The following is a 20157-nucleotide window of genomic DNA, read 5'->3' on the forward strand; positions in this document are numbered from 1 at the left end:
TATGAGTGGTTTATAGAATACTAGATTGGTTGTCTTTATTTAGCACCATATCTGTATTGATCAGGTTTTCCTCCTGGCCTGCTGTGAAGCTGTAAGAACAGGCATCAGTGCCAAAAAATCCCTCATTGCTGCTGAAACCTTACCCAACCTTTTAACTACAGGCTTTATTACTCGTGTAAATACATCACAGGAACTCAGCTTTTAAAGTGGTTTCTCTCAGTAACCAACTTTATTTAAACACATCTGGAACTTTTTTGTAACTCACAAGTGCTTTGTGTAGTCACCTGTATGATGAAGGTTAAATGCTGTGGAATTACTGCTGGGGGCTCTGATTGCCCCACAATCACAGGAGTGGATGTATAAAACAGGGATACAAGGGGCAGAGGAGTCCTAAACAAACCCAAGATTATGTTCCTAATTGAAATGGCAGCCCAGGGTTTTCGCATATAAAATCTGGAATCTGAGCTTACTTTCCTTAACATCATCTGTTTCAGCTGCTCCACATTCCAGGACTCCTTTAGCCTTGACCTCATCCCTGAGATTATTCCCCCTCCAGTCAATTAGAAGTTCTCAAATATACAATATTTATACCCAGCAATGAGGCAGATCTGCTGATTGTCTCTCTTCAGCTGCCTGGGTGGCCCCAAGAACGAGGAAGTGTCCCAGGACTGGGGAATTCCCATTGTCTGGGAGAGAAGAGCTGGCGCTCTCAGCTCTGCCAGGCTGGGCTGCACAAGGGCAGGAAGGGATGTGCTGGAACTGGGAAGATTGAAGGTATAAAAAGAGGGATTAACTCTACACATTTTGTACATGGCTCTCAAGATTTATGTGAAGTACACATCCACCCTAAAGATCTTGACACTGGAAAAGAGAATGGAATCTATGAAGTTAAAACGATTTTAAAGGAAAAGCTGAAAAATACTATGAATTAGATCTGTTGGTTTCCAATCTCTGCCTGCTACCTTCAAGGCTACCACTTTTTTTTTCCCTAAATGAAAATATAATCATTAAATAGATTTACAAAATTGTTTTGCATCGTATATCACTGACAATGGTATCTAGATATCTTTTATTTCTTATCCCAAATCAAAACAGACCCTGGATTTTAAAAATTTGTTTGTTGCTATTTCCTTAACCAGCTTTCTTGTTTTGAGAGTGCTGTTATTTATGAAACAAAAAGTTCTCAAGTCATCGGGTTATATATGACCCAAACAATTTGATAATCAATGTAAATGAGAATCAGGCCTACAGTACCAGGAGTATTAATTCCTTTGATGAGAGTATCTTTCTTCCTGTAGAGTCTTATCTTCTTCTAAAGCTTACATGAAGTCATTTGACCAAACCCTTGCCCTTAATTTCTGAACCCTGGTAGCTGATTTAAGAATATATTTTATTACTCCTTTTGTTTGCACAGTGCTGGCTACTGATATGGTCTCCCCTGGCTCTTCAGAGATTAAAAAGTACATGGAAGAAAAAGTAGAGCAATGTAGAAGACGCCTTCGAGATTTCATGTAGAAAACAGAACAATACTTTTTAGGAAAATGTTGTTAAATCAGTTCACACACGACACAACTTTTTTTTGTTATGACATATCTATATGTATGATCCAGTTACATATCTCTCATTTCTATGATAAATTTGCATCATTCTTATATAAATGAGTAACAGTTGTAATAAGGAAAATGAAATTAATGAATCAGAATTTAGACTCATGTCATTGTTACTTATAATACCTGCAACACGTAACCAGTACTTCCTACTCACTCAGTGCTCTATTAAACAGTAACTACACAATAAATCTTCCTTTTCTTTTCCCGGTAAGTTAAAATGCAATCAGAAGCATTTGGCAAACTCTATCCTGTATCCAATAGCACGAGGGTACGATATCTAGAACTTCCTGATCTGAAGCAATTAGTTTTTTCTAGATATATAAGAAATGGAAATAACTTCAATTCGTTTTTTCAGAGATGTTTTGTCATAATGTTTTTCAAAACAGAGCACCCGTAGAACTGTGAGGCCAAACTGTAACTCTGCTGATGCCTGGGGAGCAGGACTTGAACACACACACAGACCCCCAGCCCAGCAAAACAAAGGCTACAAACATTCAGGTCACTGCAGTTCCTCATCCCTAAAGGTGAGCAAACACCTCTTTCCCAGCTCGAGCATGAATTTCAATATACTGTTGAATTTAGTAATTTACAGGGGCTCTGCTCTCCCTTGTATCAATAATGAGAGCATCTTGTAATTTGCACAAATTGTGTGAAATAAAAGCAATTGAAATTTCCAGAGAGAGCTGTGGGCTCACTTGAGGCTATTGCCCTGCCTGGTGACCATTGTACTTTTGTGACCAGCTGGGAATATGGTCCACTACAAAACTCTCAGTCCTCGGGCACTGACAAAAGGCAAGGCTTGACAAGCTGACAAAACATGACATCTTAATGAGGTTTCTTTGCAAGTGTTACTGGATAGTCCACACCAGAAGCTGGAGCTGGGGGCAGGGCTGGAGAAGAATGTGACGTGGTAGAGAACAATGTTCCTCACTTGGATAAGACCTGAATGATCCTCCAACCAGTTTTCTACTCACAAACCAGATTTTAGTGAACATGTTAGATTGGCGTGATACATAAAAGAAGTTTTGGCTATAGCTCTTTCTGCTAGTACTGAAAGATTCTTAAATGAAACGTTGCATTTTGATTTTAAATATCCACAATTAAGTTTGCAATCTTTATTCCTGTGCTCTCTATAACGTGTTTCCCATAACAGGATATGCTACGCATACTACTGTAAGAAAAGATACAGCCAATTATCTTAAACCATTACCTATTATCACTTAATAGCTGATATAATAGAAAATGGGGCCACAGGCTTGAGTGTTCTAGGCCCAGCTATCAGGTATTTCACACAATATGAAATTTGTCTTAAGTGTTGCACTCTAGGTGGCTTTGCCTGCAAAGAGGTGCTCACAGGTAAGTGGGGGGAAAACTATTAATAAATTGGTATATTCACTTAATTTCACCCAGGGAAATCAGTGGTAGAGTCTTGGGGGAGGTGGGAGGCGGGATGAAAAAAAGCCCCAAACAACTCTCAAATCTGTCGCCTAGCTTTGACTCAAAAAGCCGCGTTTTTATCACACAAGCGGCTCCTCCTGGAATCAGGCTCAGGTCATTTAGAAGCGATGCACTCCGAGCAGCGTGAGCAGCCGTGCCGGGAGGATGTGCTGCCCTGTGCCGGCCCTTACCTGCCGGGGGGAGCGGAGCGGGGGCGGTGCGGGGCCGTGCCCGCCCCCGGCCCGCGCCCCGGGGGAGGCCGGCAGCTGCCGGCGGGTGGGAGGCGTCTGCAGCTGGAAAACAGCAGCTCCGGTTGCTGATCGAATTTGGGGGTGGGGTGGGAGGTGTGTGTGGGAAAAGCCGAGCGATGGATCTTCCCTTCTTTTGACAACACTCTCCCCTTCAGGACTAAGTCTGCACTGGAGGAAATTAACCGCGAGGGAGAAGTGCTAATCACACCTCCGTGTGGGAGCTGACTCCCGGGCGCAGCGTGTGCCGCCAGCCCCAGGATACTCCCTGCCTCCAACCTGAAGTGATTCCTCCTGGAACGGTTCAGTCGCGCCTGCAGTTAACCAGCGTGCAATTTGGGTTTAATGGAGCTGGGTTTATTGTTCCTCTTTGGACTTACGATTACGTCGACTGCAGGTAACGTGAATTTCTTTCTTTCTTTGCCCACTTCCACGCATGCACACAAAGAAAGGCTGGGTGGACTTTTTTGTTGCCTTCCCCCCCCCCCCCCCCCCTTCTAAAAGGCTGTAAGCAGCAGCCCGCTCCGGTGCGCTGCAAAGAACCAGACGCCAAAGCCATCCTTTAACCCGAGCCCAGCGGGCAGGCGCTGCAGCCCGGGCGGACACAAACATAACGGTGCTCCCGGGACTCCGCAGGGAGCGGGGATGGCTCGGGGCCGGCTCGGGGGCGGCTCGGGGGCGGGGGGTGTGCGGGGTCGGGGCTCCGGCAGCTGCCGGGAACTGAGCGCGGCTGTTGCAGGGTCCGCGCTGCCCCGGCCCCGCTCCGCGCTGCCGGCGGCCGGCCCGGGGCACCGCGAGCGCGACGAGAGCGGAGCGGCGGCGGCCGCGGGCGGCAGGGTCAGGGCGGACGGCGGAGCGCTGCGGCACCGGGCCCGGCGCTGCACTTGCTACACCTACAAGGACAAGGAGTGCGTGTACTACTGCCACCTCGACATCATCTGGATCAACACCCCCGAGTGAGTGCGGGAAATGGCGGGCGGGCGGCGGGCGGGGGAGCCCCGGGACCCCGCGGGCACGGCACGGAGCGGGCGGGGGGAGCCGGCGGCGGGGCCGGCCCCGGCGGGGTCAGGGCGGGACGGGGGGAGCCCAGCGCAGCCCCCCGAGCCCCCGGCACCTGCCCGGCCCGGGACCCCCGCACCGCACGGGTGACAGCGGGGAAAAGCGCGGATTTCCCACGAGAAATCTGGTTCTAACAACTCACCCGCTGGGAGAGCAAGAACAGAGTGTGTGCGTGTGACTGCACTGGTTTTGATACAAATGAATGTGGAAAAATACCGAGACGTTAAGATAATGTTTGAAAAATTCAATATGCCAGACTTTAAGGTGTTACAAAGGAAGTTTTTTACAACTGTGATCTCCGGAAACGCAAGCTTTTGTTTCAACTCGTAATAAAAACAAATTTTGAAGCCGTTTCCCCTGGATTGGAAGTTCTGAGCTCCACACAGGGCGGTGGGGGTGCAGCACACGTGCAGAAAAAGCTGCTCTGCTGTCTGTACTGGCAGTGCTTAATGGGAAGAAAGCATCCAGGAAGAATGACACTTTGCCTACATCCTAAAGGTTAGAGGCCTCCTTTTCCTACACCACTGTATATATCCTGTCTTGCTGAGTAACCAAAACAGACTTCAGGTTTGTAAAGATTCTCAAAGGCTAATAGCATCCTGTAGCAACCGCGATCAGTTCAGTGCAAAAATAATCAGGAGATCAGGTGAACCTGTAAACAAATGACTTCAGGAATTAAAGTTCTTCTGACTGTGATGTGAACTTCTACACATGCCGCCAAGTATTCCAGTGACTACGGTCTGGGAACAGTTGTAATGATTCAGACCTGCCTTTGAATCGATTACAAAACTTGTAATGACATTAAAATAACAAAAGGAGTAGTCAAATAGAAAGTAGCAGTAACCTAGGTTAAGTCTAATGGGGGTTAGGGCACTTAATTTGTAAATTCACGTATGTGTCCTGGCTAGAGGCCATGTCTGATGACGTCTTCTGAACTTCTACTAACCTGTAAGTATCATGTACTCACACAAGTCTTTCAATTCTTCGAGTTCCATACCTGCACTAATCCACCTCAGGATTACTTAGGGTTATTTTAGCCGAATATTTATGACTCAGTAAATTTAAGTCAGAGCTCACCAGTGAGAATAGGGGAATGACATTCCTTTTCCCCTATGCGCTGAATAAATAGACTTCTGCTAATTATAAACACACTTTTTTTTTTTTTCTGTTTTAAGCCTACAGGACTTAAAATTTTCATTCAAGTGCCAAAATTATTTAGTGTGCATTAATTCAGTGGTATGGAGAGTTTTCCTACATGAAAGTTTTGTGCCAATATCACGAAAGAAAGAATAAAAAATTAGAAAATAAAGCATATAACGTTTTCGTGATACCCATAGAATTGGCAATGAAGCCTGTATAATAATCCAAACATTAAGCAGTTCAGGTTCTAAGTCTTTGCTTTCTTAACTGAAGTCAGTTGTACATAAATTAGCAGCAAATCTCTCAGATCTGTAACGTCTAATGTGAGGACTAGGAAATTCTCTTTATATAATTTTTATGCCATGTGATGGGATGTTTCTATGCAAACCATGGAATGAATACACTCAATTTCAGTATTAATTTTTCATGCAGAATAATACATATTTAGCTCCAAAGACATGAACTCGTATAACCTAACAACACTATTGCAACTGGGTGAATTGGGATGCTGGGAGCCCTCTGAGGTTGACAAAGAGTGGGTGGATGATGGTGAAATTAGTCTAGAATTAGTCCTGCAGGGACTGAATTTCCTAGACTCTGTCTGAACTGGGCAGCTTTGCTGTGGTACAAAACTCTCACTGAAACAGTGCAGTTGTGATTTTCAAAAATCCCAGGATTCTTCCTAGGCATGCTCCCGGGGCAGAGGTAAACACTAAATTAAGTGTATTGGATATTTGGAACCATTTCAGTGCAATAGGAGCAGGATTTAAGATGCCATGTGCCATGAACAGGCACTAATTCTGCTCTGGTAATTGATTTGGAGTAACATCTCAGGAAATCAAGAGGTTCTGGATGTGAATGAGGGGAACCAGGCCTGCTTGGGCAATTCCATCTCCTGAGCAAGTTACACTACTTCTTTGAAATGGAAGCAACCACTGGATGTGTACAGGCTGGCTGTTTGTAAAAGGGGCTTTTATGTTGCTCTTGTACACATGTTGTGGAAAGTTTTTATATTTACTAAAATTTGGCTCCAGTGCAACTTGGGGGATCACACACACAGTGAGAGGCCAGAAAGCTGGTGTTAAAGTTTGGAGAAGTTTTCCTGACATCTGTTGATTCTGGTATTTTTCTTGTTTATTTACTTTTGTTTCCCCTACATCAAACGCTACAATTGCTTTTTTTTTTTTTTCCTTTCTTTTACCCCTGACTTACTTGTTTCACTTTATCACTTCTTGTTCCCCACAAAAATTCCTCAGTACTTTCTGTTTGCAGGCTACTTTTGCTTGCTTCTATGCTATAAAGACAAACTTTAATTTCTCCTCTGGTTTCTTCTGCTTTTCCCAACAGGAGCTGTTAAGTATTGTTGTACTATATTCAAAACAAATCTTGGTCACGGCCTCTCCTCCTTTTCTGGAAAATCAGTTAAAGTTTTTATTGAAGCTGTTGGAGGCAGAGTGACAATAGAAGGTCTATTTCTATCCCTGCTGAGAAACCACGTAGATCACCAGGGTGACAGTTGTAGAAAAGCACAAAATTGCAGAATGTGGAGCTTCTGACTCCCTGCAGCTTTTACCAATTAAATGAGAAAGTATCTCTGCACACATGTTTTGAGTATTGCTTTATACTTGACTATGAACCACTGCTGTTAGTCCTGACCACGAAGAGCATCAGTGTTGTTTTAGTGAGTGTCTCACTCTGGGAACAGTGGGAAAGTGGAAAACAAGATGACCTAAAGAAAGGCAGGTAAGTCAGAACAGAATAATGCAATTATGTGGTGTAGACAAACGTTGCATAACAAAGGTAATTAAAAGCTGGTAAACTGTTCTCACTGATAAGATTGATTAGCCAGGAATTAGTTTGCAATGTAATTTTTTTGTCAAGTGATTAATTATGCTTATCTTGATCTATAGCTACAGACACATTTTCAAGAGTGAATTGTCTTTTAAAAGTAACCTCTGATGCAATACAGACACAGGCTGATGCCTAATTTTGTAAGTTCAAGAAGAAAATATAGGCAAGAGAAGAAAATATGGGCAAGACTACTTTTAGATCTGCACTTCTTCAAAGAGATCCTATATTTCAATATGAACTGAGGTTGTGCATCCAACAGCAATAATAACAATTAATAACAGTTCATTCAGTTAATAACATTAATGTTGCTGCATGAAGTTTTATCAATGCTCAGAATGAGTGATAGATGAAAAAGGTGACAGCTCCTAAGAAAGTGTTATTATCATGAGGGCACAGATACTCCAGTGGTCTTCAATTCTAAAATAAAAGGGTAATGAGAATCTATGGCAATAATCCAGACATTTCCAAAGGAGATCTCCTCACTCAAACTAAGCACCAAAAATAAAAAAAATTTCTTTTGAAGGGTCTAAAACAAGGCAAAAGTGTTTTTTTCCCCTAAATGACATGTCATTTTGGTATTTGTTATTATCTTCAGAAGAGGAGTGGCTGAATGAAATTCTGTGACTACACTGTAAAGATCAGTTACACGATGATCTAAGAGTTTTCTCTGCCAATTACATGAATTTCTGAATCAGGAAAATTGGATGGACAAAGTGAAAGGCAGATTTTGATCTAACACTGTGTTGCTGCTCTGATCCTCTGTACTTAACACATGTTCTGTTTCCTCTGGGGGAGGGCAAGGACACTGACAGGACTTGTTTGTCTCTGCTGTGTGGGACACACTGGGACAGGATCTGGTGAGGTTCCCATGCTGTGTGAGCACATGGGGATACTGGAAGGATCTGATGTTTTGTCACCTAATAAATAAATTTGTTTCTGTGACTCAGGCAAGTCAGATAATCCTTAGTAACATGTTAGCTCCAGATAGTTCCCAATAGAAATGTGTTTTTCTGACCTCAGGTGACCACTGGCTGAGGTGAGAAAGGCTTTTCAGACACTCGTGGTCATTGCTATAAGTGATGATAAATGGGTTTGTCAGGAACTAAACAGCCTGAGCACATCCCACCTGCACCCAGCTCTCCAACAAATACGAGTTAATGACCTTTGCTCATTACTGACTTATGTTACCATCAGAAAGTCATCACAGAATGGAAACAATCTGTAGCCTATCACCACTTCACTCACAGTTTTACTCACACACACAGATATCTTGTGATGGTGTTCCAAAAGACAAGATTTAATACAACCCAGTGGTTACTCTGCTCTAACTGCACGTTCTGCTGGCCAACTTTTCCTTCATACCCTCTTTTTGTTACTGGCATCTCTTTGGTGACTGAATTTTGTTGAACAGAAGCTCACATAATAAAATTAAAGATGCTTTCAATCCTTATGGACATTAAGTGATGTTCTAAATTATTACAATTATCCTAAATTAATATCCATAATTAAATAAGTATAGTCATATAAATATATATGACATCCTGTATTTTACTGCAAATAGAATTACACAGCTAAAGATCTCTTGTTCAGTGAAACAATTAAGCAGGTGGTTATAAACTCTAGATCAGATTGAAAATCCCTGCTAGTAAAAGAGTTGATGATAAAACAGTGGCTGCCAGCCAGGAAGCTCAAATAAGGAAGCTGATCTGTCAGCTGAACAGTGCACATGGTTAACCATGAGAACCAAGTGCCAAAATTGAAATGATGAGTCTTTGTTGAGTTGATTCTTTTTTTTAATGAAGCTTGCCCTGATTTTGCAATCTTTACTATCCACGTATTCACATGGAGTCTGTCTTGCAAAAGCTTCATGTGAAATGAAGAAAATTTCAAATAGATTTACTGAACATAGTAACAGGCTCCTGCTGTAATGGCTGTATTTTATTGTGGGCAAACCCATTTGATTTTAGGCCTCTCTATTCAGAGAGATATTCTTACATATTTAAAATGTGTACTGACCTCACACTTTCAGTGTCTCACTGTCTGAAGTGTGCATAGCTTGCATGCCCTCCTCAGTCTAGAAGTACAATATCTCCTCTGAATTTACTGACAGTACTCCCAGGATTGATTTTACAGCAGTCTCTCAGAAAGACTTGAAATGATTTGGCCCTGCAGTGACAATCCCGTGTCCCTGCAGGAGCTGGCCCTGAGAAGATGAGGTCAGGGATGAGACAGGCTGATAGATAGGGCTTTGAAATTTCACCACTGCTGCTCCTGCTGGTCTAATTCTAAGAATAAACACTCTCGAGAGCTGTCAAACCACAGTCACTTTCACCAATCTTACATTTTAACACCATGTGTTTATTTTCCTCCGGGTTTTTGTTCTATTTGTTTTTAAACCAGTGGTGGGTTTTGAACTGTCCAGGCTGTGGAGAGAGGTAGGAACATGCATTAGTTTGTGTTCCTTGTGTGCACTGCTGTGGTGGCTTCTGAAGTAGCAATAAGTGCTCTGAATTTTAGTTTGAAGAAAACCTTTAATTTGATTCCTTTCATCCATATTTCCCAGGTGCTCTGCCTTTTGGGCTTTACCTCAGTGGTTTTGTGCCACTGGTAAGTGGTAACAACCACTTACTAATAGTACTGACTACCAGTCAGAGGGAGAAAAGGAATAATGGGAGTTTGGGCCTGACAGACAGATGCTGCTCCAAATTTTACTTATTTCTTTAAATTAATGATCACATATCTTGTAACAGGGCTGGAAGGAGATTGGGGTTGATATGAGGCACTGAAGGAGATGCTGAGAGCTGTTTTGAGAGAGGTATTTCTGTGAAACACTGGCTCAGTTTGTTAGGTCAGGTGAGCTCTACTCAGCTTCTCTGGGGATTTGGGGTGTTAATGGACCCTACCCCCAAGGCTTGGACCATTGTTTACCTCAATAAATATACCCTAGCTTTTCACTCCACAATTCAGATATTGTTCTGACCATATTTGAGGACCAAAACCTGTAAGATCTCTTTGACAGCTACAGGAGGAGGATGGAGAGTGATAAGCGGCCCCCAGATTCTCACAGTGCCTGACTTGGGTACCAAGAAGTCCCAGGGGAGGAAAATCAAAGAAGTGATGTGGTCAGTGGACCTGAGTGATGAAGCAGATGTGTGCAATCCTTGGCTTATTACCTAAGTTAGCTGTAACTAATGAAATAAAACTAATTGGCATCCTTGCAAATTAGCAAGTATTAATTAAAAGATAAGATAGCAAGGTACATCTTTTTGGATAATAGGAGCCTGTTCAGTATCTAGGAACACTGAGCACTACTAAATTGAGGATGTGGAAAAGAAAGGCATGGCTATAAAGAATAAAAGTTGTTTCATCTGAAAATAACTTTAACTTCAAAAAGCTATTCAGAAAAAGTGCAGCTTCTCAGAATGTGGATAGGATGACCAAAGCAACAAGTCAGGCACTCTTTGGAGAGGTTTTACACTTTAAATAATGATAAGAATGGGTTAATATGGGAGGTGCCTCTATTTTGATCTCCTAAAAATCCAAGCCTGTTACAGGAAGAGCTGGAGCAAACTTCCAGAGCAGCCAATGATCTCTTAATCTTTAAAGCTACACAGTGCTACTGCAGTGCCTTTATATTAAAATATACACAGAAATATCTGTTATTTACCCCAAGCATCATCCTTCATTCTGGGGACATTTTGTCTCACTTAGAGGTTAGTAAATTTTGCTTCCTTTCTGTGTTCTTTGCTCCCAGTGGTCCTTACAGGGATCCCACAGATTTTGGGATTGTCTGGAAACACTGGAGACTGTTGGGAGCCTTGCTGGCCTGGATGTGTGCCAGAAAATATATTGCTGAATCCTGAAATCACAATGCCTAAGATGATTGCTGCAACCCCCTCATCCCTTTGTTTTGGCTGAAACTCTCCAGTGCCCTGGAGGTATCTACTGTGTTTAAGTGGCTGGGAACGTAGAAAATAATAGCAGCTCATAGATAAATTATAACGTAGCATGAGAAACTCAGCCACATGTTATAAAAATTAAAATAAAGCAATTGAATTTGTCTGCCTGAATTCTGAGCATTCACTGTGGGTAGGGCACAGCAGGACTCAGGGAAATCCTGCTTCTCAATTCAACCTGAAGGTATTAATCCTTCAACAGGCAGTTTTCTTATGTGAAAAGTTTTCACTGTTTCAGAATGGCTGTTCAGTGAAAAAATTACTTGGTACTAATTACTTGGTACTTCTTATCCTTTTTCAACAAACAAATACTTATTTCTGTTAATTTAATGGCAAAACATTGCTCCAAGAGCTAGCTGGCTTTTAGGGGGAGACCTTTTCTGATTGTGTTTATGGACACGACGTACATGAATAATCTAGGTCATTTCAGTCTCTGATACCCAATCTGAGAAAAACACACTGTGCTTTGATAAGTTCTGTACTGCTCTGTTATACATGAGATTATATTCAGTTAATTATCTGGTGCAGTGACTAAACACAATTACAACACATGGAATAATTGCAAGTACTGGAGAGCTGTGCTAGTTTTGTTGGGTTTTTTTGCATACAGAGTAAAGAACAAATAGCTTATACTATTTCCTTAAACTCAGACCTTCTCTTTGTTAGAAAATGCTTAAGAACTGAGCATGCAGACCTTTATGCACCCAATGGCTGGCTGGAGTAATCATAGTGAACCTCCCAAAAGAGTGTAATTCCTCAGAAGTCAGAGATTTGAATGTTGCCAATCAGATACCAGTTCAAAGTAGTACCTTGGAAAGGCTGATTCCAAAATATCTAGGTTTGCTTATTCTCCACTTTGTAGAGAAGAAAGGCATAAAGGACTCGTAGCACACCTTAGCTGAAAGTTTATCTTAAACTCATATTAGTTTACTTCAGGAGAATTATATTCTCCTAAAGGAAGAAATGCTGCATACTGAGTTAAAGGTCAGGAATTCAATTTTTCTTGTGAAATGTAAACTTTAAGAAATGAATTCATTAAAAACCTGTGGATCCTGCAGAGAAATTAAAAAAAAAATTAGTAAATGGCTTAGCCAGTTCTTTGGCCAGAGACTGGGTCATAAACACAAGGAACAAAGTGTAAGAAATTGGAAGTTCAGGGTCCCCCCAGTTCTGCCTCTGCTCTCCTCCAGCTGATCCTTATCTTCATTGAGGGGACAAAGTGTCCTGTGTCTATTGAATTCATCAAGCTCTTCATGATGATTGTTGGAAAGACTTTGGGTTGCTTTTGAAGTGTATCTGGTTTGGCTTTGAATTTTTGGATTAGAAACCAAAACTCAAGCATATTTGAATTATTAGTGAATTCCTATCTCTGGTTGGCAAATCTGCACAAAATCTTTTGGACATTCTGGTTAAAAGACTAAAACTTGAAAAACTTGTTGCATTGACACATGTTTCTGGTCCACTGAGAATGAAGTAGCCTTGAGTACGTTTTCTAAGCTATGAAGCATAATGTACTTCATTAGAAAGATCAGAAGCAGTATCCAAAATATCAGTTTCCTCCTTTGCTTAAGGCTGTGATTCATGGCTTTTATAACTTGTAAGTATAATTATACTCTCCACTCCTCCCTGTTTGCTGGAATTTACTGTCTCTTAGGAAAGGCAGCAGATTGGTAATGGGCCCCTTCCTCAATCACTGTAGTTCACATAGTGATGGATTAAAGTAAAATTGAAAGTCGATGACAATTCTGATTGCTCCATTAATTTGCCAATTGCAGCAATTAAGAAGAAAACTCGTGCCCTTCTTTCTCTCTGGCTATTCAGGCAAAGCCTCTGACTCAGGGCAAACCATGACTCAGTCCCACAGAGCTTTTGGTTTAGAGAATTAGAGTAAAAAAGCCCAATATCATATTTTGAAAGAGTGAACTTTTAAACAAGGAACCACTTTAAATAATGAGAATAACATATTATAGTGTTTTATGTCTCATTAGCATAGTGTAGGATGACATCTGCAAAAGCTGCAAGAAGCTTCTTTATGCCCTGGCAAACTATCTGTCATTAAACAGGGCTCTAGAACACACAAAATTCATCTTTCCATTTCAGTCTCAGTTGGAGCAGGAAGTTGAATAACAGAATTTTACCAGACAGTTTTCATAGAGGGTTTGCCACTGTTAAAAATAAAGGAACTTCCCTCCACTCCTGCCTCTAAATACCAGTTCTTACTTCATAAAAAAAAATTAATGTGAAAAAAAATACGACCATGGAGAAATTATTTATGTCAGAAGTTCCCTACATTAGCCATTTCACATTCATTGTTGTAAAGCAGATGTCAGTATAGAATTATTAATACTCTTAAATTATAAGATGGGACTTGCTTCTAATCCTAAAGACAACAAAAAGCTTTTTAAATGATGGTTTGAGAAGGGAGGCCAAAATCAAGTCCTAAAGTCTTTTGAGACAAATATGGGTATTCTTGGCCTCTCCCAGTGTCCTGGTGTAGGAGTAAAGTGGTGAAAATAAGGAACATTTTCTGCATGGAGGCAGACCAGGATCTGCTGGAGAAAAAACATCCCCTGGGCTCTGGCACAAAAGTACAGCTTGTGATTTTCTCTCTCTCAGGATGATTTTATGATCAGCTTAACTCTGACAGGTTCAGGCTGTGAAAGACAAGGTGCACTGTTACAAATGTACTATGAGTGCAGAAGTTTGAATAAATGATTTGCATCTACTGTACTGATGTTGCATCAAAAATTATTGTAGAGATTAGCAAAATAATGTTTCTGAACCTTTCAGCCCACCATGTGTGTGGGAAAATGGAAAATTTGCAGCTTTCCCATTAGCAGCCTAATGATGTTTTTATGAAAGCAAATGAAAGAAGCAGAGCTATGTGAAGGTAGTGATTCCAGACTCATTATTCAGGCTTTGTTCTTTGTAACCTTTCTGTAACCTTTCTAGATTGACTATGACTTCCTCTTCCCTGCCTTTTTCTATTTTTTTTTCACTCCTCCCCTCCTTTTTCTTGCTTTTGAACATGAGATTCTCTACAGACTTTTCGTGTTTGTGGATTTGTGGCTTGCTTAGCCCATCCCTCAAGTCCTCAGGAACTTTTATGAGTCTGCAGAAGTTTCATAGGGAGTACAGCTGCTGTTGATTGAGATTCTTTAACAGCTTGGAGGAGAGTAACTTATGACATCAATCCAAACTATCCAAATCTTTTTGGGGATGTTAGCAGGCAGTGATGAACCATGTCCTTTTCTGATAATAATGTTGACTATAACCCATTAAAGAGCAAATCATGCAGGGAAATAGAGGTACCTCCTACTATTTCTTGGTGTGCTGCAGCACAGAATAGGTAGAACCATGCAAGGAGGATTATCTGGGAGTTTCTCACATTTGTAACTCCAGGGGAAGTGTTCTAAACATGATGCAGTAAATGAATCATGCTGACAGTTCTCTTAATTCCTCAGTGATAAAATTAATGGCAAATCAGGCTCAGAACCATGAACTACATGACAGCTACACAATGTAGCTGATTTGGTGGAATCAGCACAGCTCCCTTGTCACTTCAGACCAGTCAAGGCATTGAATGTAACAGATTTTGTGCACTGGATGGGGAAACCAACACAAAATAGGAATAAGGAGTAAATAATCTGGGGATGTATTTGCATCATCTCTCAGGTAGTCCAAATTTTTTTTGATAGTGTAGCTGCCACTTAATCCTTCTAGTAGAGCTATTGTCTGCTAATTTATAACTCGGTGAAATCCTGAGTTGATGGGGCAGAAGTTATGATCTGGTACAGGGAGAACTTATATGAGCATAGGGTTTGATTTTTCTGCCACTATTTATTGCTTTCCATCAACAGATCTCTTCACTAAAATAGACAAGAGATGGAACATAATTTTACTTGGTTCCTAAAATACACCATACATGTGATTCTCACAACAGGAGGACGGTGCCATATGGACTGTCTAACTACAGAGGCAGCTTTAGAGGCAAAAGATCTACAGGCCAGACTCAAAGCACTTCCCAGTCCTCATCCCGATGTTCCTGTTTGGATGCTCAGGACAAGCAGTGTTTGCAGTTCTGCAGAAGAATGCAGGACAGAAGAAGGTGAGTCTTTCCCTGTCACTGCAACCTGGCCACATGATGAGGCCATTTCATGGAGATAAATTGATCAAGATGCATTTATCAAGAGGAACTGATTAAAAGGTATTGATTTTAAATAAAACTCCCCTCTGCAGTTGTGGTGGGTTAACCCTGGCCAGCAGCCAAGCACTGATGCTTGTTCACTTCCCCTTCAGTGGGATGAGGGAGTGAACAGGAAGAAAAAGGCAAGAAAACTCCTGTGTCACATCAGAGTTTGATAAGTGAAGAAAAGAGGCCAGAGCCAGCCAGTACTGCTTGGAATTTTCTTTTTTGTTTCTTTTTATGATGTGGTGCTTTTGAAACAGCAGATCTGTCCAGTTAGGGGCATGCTGAATATTTAACTGTTCTAGAATGTTTTATACAGTCCAACAAAGAACATGAAACTGTAATTTCATCCATGGGGACATTGATGAGAACACAGTGACAAGTTTGGGAATGTCTATTCTACAGAAATCATGGATCAATGGAAAAGACAGAAGAGAAAGACCAACACAGGGAAGAGGAACACAATTTCATTCAATAGCACAAAGAATCTGGAGGATTCTGAAAAATCAGGTATGATACAGATGCTTAATATGGAAAAGAAATAGTCACTTTCTGTAAATGTTCTTTTACTTGCAGAACTCATAATTCTTTCAACTGAATATTATCACTCCTTCCTAAATAAGGACAGAATAGGCCCATGAGTTGTTTGGGTTTTTTTTTTTTTTCTTAACTTAATTTTTAAAATAAACTTTACTATACACAGAACTGCTACAACCTTTCTGGTGCTGATGTAACTACTTCAAAAGTTGGATTATTTGGCTATAAGCCAATACATATTTTGGCTTTTTTTTTTTTTTTTTTCAGGACAAGGCCTGTTCCTGTCTATCATGTTTTTCCTTGTTGAGCACTGCAGCAAATTAAGCTACATGTCCCAATGCAGTGCTTCAGTAAAAGTTGAAATGTTAAGGTAAAGAAACAGGAAAAACTTTGTGGAAGAAGTATCTGGAGGGAAAAGTAAATCTGCTTTTGATGTCAGGTATAAGGAGGTTACTGTGACCCAGTAGCCAGTTTCTATATTGCCACTTCTAAAAAAAGTCACACGAACACCCCCAATTTTTTGCTATGAAGGGAAGCACTTGGAATAGAAGTCCCCAAGCTGAATTTATTGCTGTGATTATTTGAGCAGAGCTAATCAGAGAACTGTGTAGAGCTCGCTCTGTGTACACATAACCAAGGAGGGCAACCACAATTATCTCAGGTAACAGGGACTTAGTGCTGAATATTCAACAATTTGCCTGTATTTGTTTGTTGGTTTGTTTTCTTTAAAGCTTTAACATTTATTTGCTGGAGCTCAGAAACAAGAACTTAAACTACAACTCTCCCTTGAGATGGACAAACTTGATGCTTCAGTGTGATGCCAGTGGAGAATTCAGCAGTAGGCAACACTTCCATTTCAGCAGTGCCACTCTGAGGGCATGGGAACCTCTATGAAGAAGCTTTTCTCCCCTCGAGAGAGCCTCAGAAAAGGATAATCTTTATCATGTAACCTGGCAGGGAATGTATCACTATTGAAGAAAACTTCAAAGGCAGACCCAAACTTCAACAATGCAAAGCTTCAGGAAACGTTTTTCTCTGTGATTTAAACAAGTACAATAGAAACTATTCCACCCACTGCTTGCTCTGTGTCTGAAGAATCCATCCCCAGCTCTGTGCAGGCAGCTGCAGGTGGAGAATGTGGAGAGTTAGAGGGAGATTGCCTCTACATGAGTTCTCATTAAGAATTAACAGATACAAAATATTTCTTTTGTTAATGTATGCAAGCCTGAATCATCATATTGTAACTTCGTGGCAGATGTTGAAATGACAGTATCTATGCAGAATAAATATGAATGGCTAATATAAATATTATTATAAACTATAGCAAGTTAAGAGTATACATTGAGTATTCCATAGATTACCTAATTTAGGCACAAATTATTCCTGCACTTGGAAGTTCCATTCAAACACACTTACAGTGATTATTTGGGCATGCACTGTAGTTGGTGAACAGAACTTCAGTGATTCATCCCAAAGAATTTTCCTACAGATGCAAGGGTAGGACTGTGGAACTTGATGCCATCAGAGTAATTTCTGTGCTGGCCATTTGCTGCCCCAGGCCCCTACAAGTCAGAGCCACAGCACATCCCCTGGGCTTTGCCAGTGCTACAAATCCCACCTTTATCTCTCCATTGAAACACCAGCACCAAATAACCCGGAAACTTGGCAATAAGGATTAAATCCAACCCTGGACATTTTTCAGTGTAAATGATTTCTTCAGAAATTATGGACTTCTTTTTGCTACAAGGATGCAAGAGTCAGCAAAGGAAAAAGAGTAACTTTTGCAAATCCTGTTCTATATTATTTAAAAAGAGAGGAAGTCCCTTACTTGTGACATTACAAATTTTTTGGGGGGTTACTGACCTTCATGCAGACTTTCCCCAGGGCACACAGGTTAAACTATAACCCCACATTGTTAAATTATATTTTATAAGAAGAAAGATGGAGACCAAAAGAAAAGTGAAAAGAAATCAACAGTAAAAATGTCTATATAGGCTTAAACCAGTGGTAATAGTTTTTGTTTGAAACAAGAAAGGGAGGTCTTTGCCAAAACATATGATATATTTTATATATATGTGGATATATTTCATAAATAAATTATTACAGTTATAAAATTAAATATATCTTTCAGCTATTGCATTTGTATCAGTTTCTTACTTGCTGTATAACAGATTTTGTACATTTATAGAAAATAGATTATTTATTGCATAAAACCACTTCGCATACTATTTTCCTGTATTCTTTTTTAAAACACATTGTATAGTTCTGGGGTCTTTAAGAATGAATCAAGTTTTGTTATGCAGAATGCTTAATGTTCCTAATGTTCCTTTATGCCCAAAATCTGGAAATGTCTTCCCCTGCCAAATCCCTACAGCCAGGTCACACAACTTGCTGCCTTCAAGAGGTTGATAATTCTCCTGACAGTCTGGGAATTGAGCTGGAAAGCAGGATAACACATTCTGTGGTAATAATGATGTGCAAAAAGTGATGTTTCAATTTTGTGTCCCTTTTGCTATAAATGGAACCCTCACCTGTGCTCTAATCCTGGGACAAGCGAGGCAGTAGTTACTTGCCTTGAGAGCTCTTTGTGTGGACAATGTCCACGGAGCTCAGCTCCAGTCCCAAACATATCCCAGTGCTGCACAAGCCTCCAGAGCCTCCATGGGTACAGCTCAGCTTTTACCTGAACTGCTCAGTCTGGGTTTGGTTGCATTTGAAGATGGATTCACACCTTTACCAGCCCCAAATGCTTTAATTTAATTTTAAACAATCACCAAAAAAATAATTTCAAACTGTGTTCTTTCTTTGACATGGAGGCAGATTTAGCCCTTGAGTGGTGGGCTACAGGTGTTTTCTCCTTAGAAAAGAGAAATCCCTTTTTTTTCTACATGAATTCCACATTCAAGTGGTTTGGTTTTGGGACTCTGGTGCCAACGTACCTGTTTATGCAAAAATCAGTCCACTGTGAATACAGAACAAAAATTGTGAAGAAGAACGAAAATGAGAAATAATATTGTGTCAAGCTCAGAAGAGGGAAAAGTTAACTGCAGACATTTCCAAATAAACCTATAAACCACAGCATCTACCTGAAGGCTGTGTGTGCTGGATTCTGGCTTTGAACTGTCATTGTTCCATCTGGGAACAGTTAACAGCCATGAGATAGTTTTTGCCTAATTTGATGTTTATAGAAAATGTCACCAGTAACATTCCTCTTTGACTTGGTTTACGTAATTTTAAATTTGTACTAGAAGGTGTTAAGCTAATTTGAAGCACAACTTTTTCAAATTTACACATAGAAATAAACTCATATACAACAAATATATGTTTTTAATTAAGAAACAACTCTTAAAATCTGATAAATAAAAGGATTATTTGCAAAAGTTAGAATTAAAGGCTCTTTCATCTTTCAACATGTAATGTTAGCATAGTTAGGTGTCCTCAGAACCACTCTTGTTCTGGGATGTTATTTTGAGGACATTTGTACTTTTATAGCAACAAATTAGTTCCAGTTCTTACTCTATCCAATGTAAAACCGTATATGTACAAATCTGCTATAATTCTATCAGAGTTCCATGGCATTCATTCTAATTCCCAGTACAAAAAGTTCAGTTTTGTGTTGTTGATAGCAGTAAAATCAATAGATGATCAAAAGCAAAGGAAACAATGTAGAAAGGAGACTTGGAAGAATTAATATTTGTCCTCAACAGAGAGGGAAGAGAAGAGAAGTGAGTGCAGCCCCCATGCAAAGGGCTGTGAGGGAGAGGAGAGCCCCGATTTGTTTCCTGTGTCCCCAGAAGGAATTACAAGGATCTCACAGCAAAGCCTTTCAGGAAAACTCATGAGCAGGAGAGGGGAAGTGCCATGGAACAACACCTCCATCACCACCTGCACCTCCCCTCGGCTGTGCCTTGTGACAGCCACAGAGCCTGGCAGAGAGAGTGACAGGGCACCAAAGCTGGAAAGGGCTGTGTCCTCCTCCACTGCTGGGGGACTGTTCCCATTCCCAGAGCAGAGCTCGTCCCATTCCCTGTCCTTTACAATAAATGGCTCCTTGTTGCTGTGCCTGCTTGTGGGGACACCATTCTGTTGATTCTGATTCTCCCTACATCCAAAATTCTTGTAATGCCTGG

General features: G+C 40.8%; 1 protein-coding gene across 2 annotated transcripts; it reads left to right on the plus strand.

Annotated features, from left to right (window-relative positions):
• The first annotated feature begins 3079 nt into the window (after window positions 1-3079).
• Window positions 3080-16928, plus strand: EDN3 (endothelin 3). Of its 2 annotated transcripts, XM_088174838.1 has the most exons (6): window positions 3080-3191; window positions 3454-3692; window positions 4035-4251; window positions 15245-15409; window positions 15896-16000; window positions 16759-16928. In XM_088174838.1, the coding sequence occupies exons 2-5, from the start codon at window positions 3641-3643 to the stop codon at window positions 15966-15968; spliced, it is 507 nt and encodes a 168-aa protein (XP_088030964.1). In that variant the 5' UTR covers window positions 3080-3191; window positions 3454-3640; the 3' UTR covers window positions 15969-16000; window positions 16759-16928. The 2 variants fall into 2 exon arrangements, with proteins under 2 accessions (XP_088030964.1, XP_088030963.1); XM_088174837.1 differs by lacking the exon at window positions 3080-3191 and having other exon boundaries at window positions 3342-3692.
• Window positions 16929-20157: the final 3229 nt, after the last annotated feature.

Source organism: Sturnus vulgaris, chromosome 17 (assembly GCF_052056855.1).
Source record: "Sturnus vulgaris isolate bStuVul1 chromosome 17, bStuVul1.hap1, whole genome shotgun sequence".
Taxonomy (NCBI): Eukaryota; Metazoa; Chordata; class Aves; order Passeriformes; family Sturnidae; genus Sturnus; species Sturnus vulgaris.